Here is a 2,831-nt window from a genome sequence, read left to right on the forward strand (position 1 = left end):
TCAAGAATATCAAATTTTCCAAGATTGTAAAATTCTAGTTAATTATTTTATGTGTACAGTTATTTAGGGAATGTCATCGATGTTCATGTCCAAGCCAACTAGACGCCGATTTTTCGATGATACGGTATAATTCTTACATAAAATGTAAATAACATTAGACCAATTAAAACAAAGAAATATTAATTTCTTGGTATTTTTAGTAACACCTTTATTCTTAAAACTTAATTTTGTATTATGCAAATATACCAATTTTATTGTTATTTTATTCATATTGTATTCAGCCATCACTTAAATATTTGATATTAATTTGGTATTATAAATAATCAACTCTATTCATTAAAAATTACTGCACAAATATATGTTATGCTTGACATACATTATATATTATCAAACAAAAACACATTCTTCTTTTAAACTGTATCAGTCTTGTCTTTACAAAAATCTTTTTTAAAATTTGAACTCAAAATAATAATCTTTTTCATGATCTTTAATATACTTATTCTTTATTTTTCCCTAGATCATAATACCTACTTACGTGTTTGAATCTATCGAAGCTGAACCAACAACACTTGGAGTAGAGATTCCACAATATGAATAAAATAAACATAATTGTCCAGTTTTCATTAATACCATCATGAGAGAATATTATTTTTAAATTTACTAAAGATATTTTCAATAGAATTCTCTTGATTTATAACTCGTACCCACTTTTCTTGCTCTTCCAGACACTTTAGGCTGCCTAGTATAACTATCCTTTCCACCAGGAACACAACAAAGATGAGGCATAGCACCAAAAACACACTCCACTTAAGCTTTATTGATGAATTGTTAGAGTCTTAAAATACACACACAAAAATCACGATGAGTAAAAAATGTATGGGCACTTTTAGGTTAAATCACTTACACAACGTGTAATTTTTTAATTTTTCTATTTTTTTATGCGAAACCGAGAGTGACCATATATCTGGTAGTAGTTTATGTCACTTAAACACCAAAATAATTAGTTTTTTGCACTACAATAATAAATAATACCATAAATCATAGAGTTAAAACCAAAAATCAACCGACAAAATATGAAACGGAATCTAACCCAATATCTAAGTATGTACAGCTGATGAAGTAAACAAAAGTCCGCCCGTAGGCTGATCTTTTAACAGAAGGCACTGGATAGTCAAGGCTTTATCTGTCACTCTTGTCAATAATTTATCGGTAAGGAAGATTCCTAGAAAATCGCTTGTAGTCAAGTTTTCAACCATTGCCAGTTCTCCCATAAGAAGTGTCATCCACTTGAATGACATTTTGAGAACTCACTAGTCACGTATTTTTGTTTTTAGTAAATTGTAAATTTTAGCAAAAACTGCAGAAAGTAAGTCTCTTATAAAATATTTGGTATCAATTTTATGTTCCTTTGGCTTCTTTTATAAATATAAAGTTGTTAGATCAAAATGGGTGACATCATGGAAGAAAAAGCTCAAGAAAGGGTTTATGGAGGCTGTGAGGGTCCAGATGCAATGTACGTGAAATTAATTTCATCAGATGGTCATGAATTCATTGTTAAACGAGAGCACGCTTTAACGTCTGGTACTATCAAGGCTATGTTGAGCGGTCCAGGACAGTTTGCAGAGAATGAAGCAAATGAAGTGAATTTCCGAGAAATACCGTAAGAATCATTATCACAAATCCTTTAATGCATATATTTGCCATGTATATTTTAGATCTCATGTTCTTCAAAAGGTTTGCATGTATTTCACTTATAAAGTAAGATACACAAATAGTTCAACAGAAATTCCAGAGTTTCCCATTGCACCAGAAATCGCTTTGGAACTCCTTATGGCAGCTAACTTTTTGGATTGTTAAATTGGTAATCGACAGACTCTACACTGACTGTTGTGATATGTTAACAAGAAGCGATTGCTTTTAAAATATTCATATTTCAGCTTCAGTCATTGATTGTTTGGCTAATGACTTTTTTCAGTATAAAGATATCAGCATATAGTTCAGCAAAGAAATATGACTTAGTTTTTTCAAGTATCTGTATATAGTTAAGGATCTTATAGACTGAACTTATGTTAAATATGATTTTGTTTCTTAGGCAAGCTTGTGTTTAGTTTTTTAATTTACTTTTCATTTTTTTTTGTTTACAAATGAAGTTAACATGAATATTTAATAATAGATTTTGTTTACTTGACTGTGCCTATTACATAGACATTTCAGATTTGTTTGCATTAATTCTTAATTGAAAATACGGAAGCTGTGTAACACTTAGGAAACTTTTATAACACTTTTAAGATGTGGCTCAATAATCATATATGACAAAATGTAATATTTTTAATTATTTGTAATGTACCATCCACAATACATCTTTATTAAATCTTTTAAGAACATTTACCGACTATGAGTGTTTTTCTAATATTTTGGAAAGAATTTATTCATTCTATTCAAAAAAATTATGCCTGTTTGCTAAAGATGCCTATTATTATTTTTAATAGAATGCCTTTTTTTGATATATAACTTTTGATTTAATTATGCTTTATAATAAAATACTACTAAAAACCGCAACAACCAATAACTGTAAATTATCGCATATTTCTAAAAAATATATTAACTGAAAAATAAGACGCCTTCAATTACTCTGAATTACTAATTAAAATAGTTCGGGTACCATAAAAGAGAATTCGAAACAATAATTATCCCAAAATAAAACCCAAGCGAAAAGCAAAAAATGCATGGCTTGTTTAATTATTTTTTGCAATTATGTGATAATCACATAGACTTAAAATAAAATATAGACTACACTATTTACATCTCAACGCGGACAAACAACCTTTTTT

The 2,831-nt window shown here is 28.8% G+C and overlaps 1 protein-coding gene across 2 annotated transcripts; it reads left to right on the plus strand.

The window, feature by feature from the left end:
• The first annotated feature begins 1,250 nt into the window (after nt 1-1,250).
• On the plus strand, nt 1,251-2,392 carry LOC115889363 (elongin-C). Of its 2 annotated transcripts, none has more exons than XM_030909342.1 (3): nt 1,251-1,366; nt 1,433-1,660; nt 1,716-2,392. In XM_030909342.1, exons 2-3 carry the CDS (start codon nt 1,446-1,448, stop codon nt 1,855-1,857), a joined length of 357 nt encoding a protein of 118 aa, XP_030765202.1. In that variant the 5' UTR covers nt 1,251-1,366; nt 1,433-1,445; the 3' UTR covers nt 1,858-2,392. The 2 variants fall into 2 exon arrangements, with proteins under 2 accessions (XP_030765202.1, XP_030765201.1); XM_030909341.1 differs by having other exon boundaries at nt 1,260-1,366; nt 1,440-1,660.
• The last annotated feature ends 439 nt before the right edge of the window (nt 2,393-2,831 follow it).

This window comes from Sitophilus oryzae, unplaced genomic scaffold (assembly GCF_002938485.1).
Source record: "Sitophilus oryzae breed Bouriz unplaced genomic scaffold, Soryzae_2.0 scaffold_813_pilon_pilon, whole genome shotgun sequence".
Lineage (NCBI taxonomy): Eukaryota > Metazoa > Arthropoda > Insecta > Coleoptera > Curculionidae > Sitophilus > Sitophilus oryzae.

What these genes read in the sequence shown, in the direction of transcription:
- LOC115889363 (XM_030909342.1), top strand. Translation starts at nt 1,446, where the DNA reads ATGGGTGACATCATGGAAGAAAAAGCTCAAGAAAGGGTTTATGGAGGC. An exon ending in GTGAATTTCCGAGAAATACC is followed by an intron (nt 1,661 to 1,715) that starts GTAAGAATCATT and finishes TGTATATTTTAG; the next exon opens with ATCTCATGTTCTTCAAAAGG.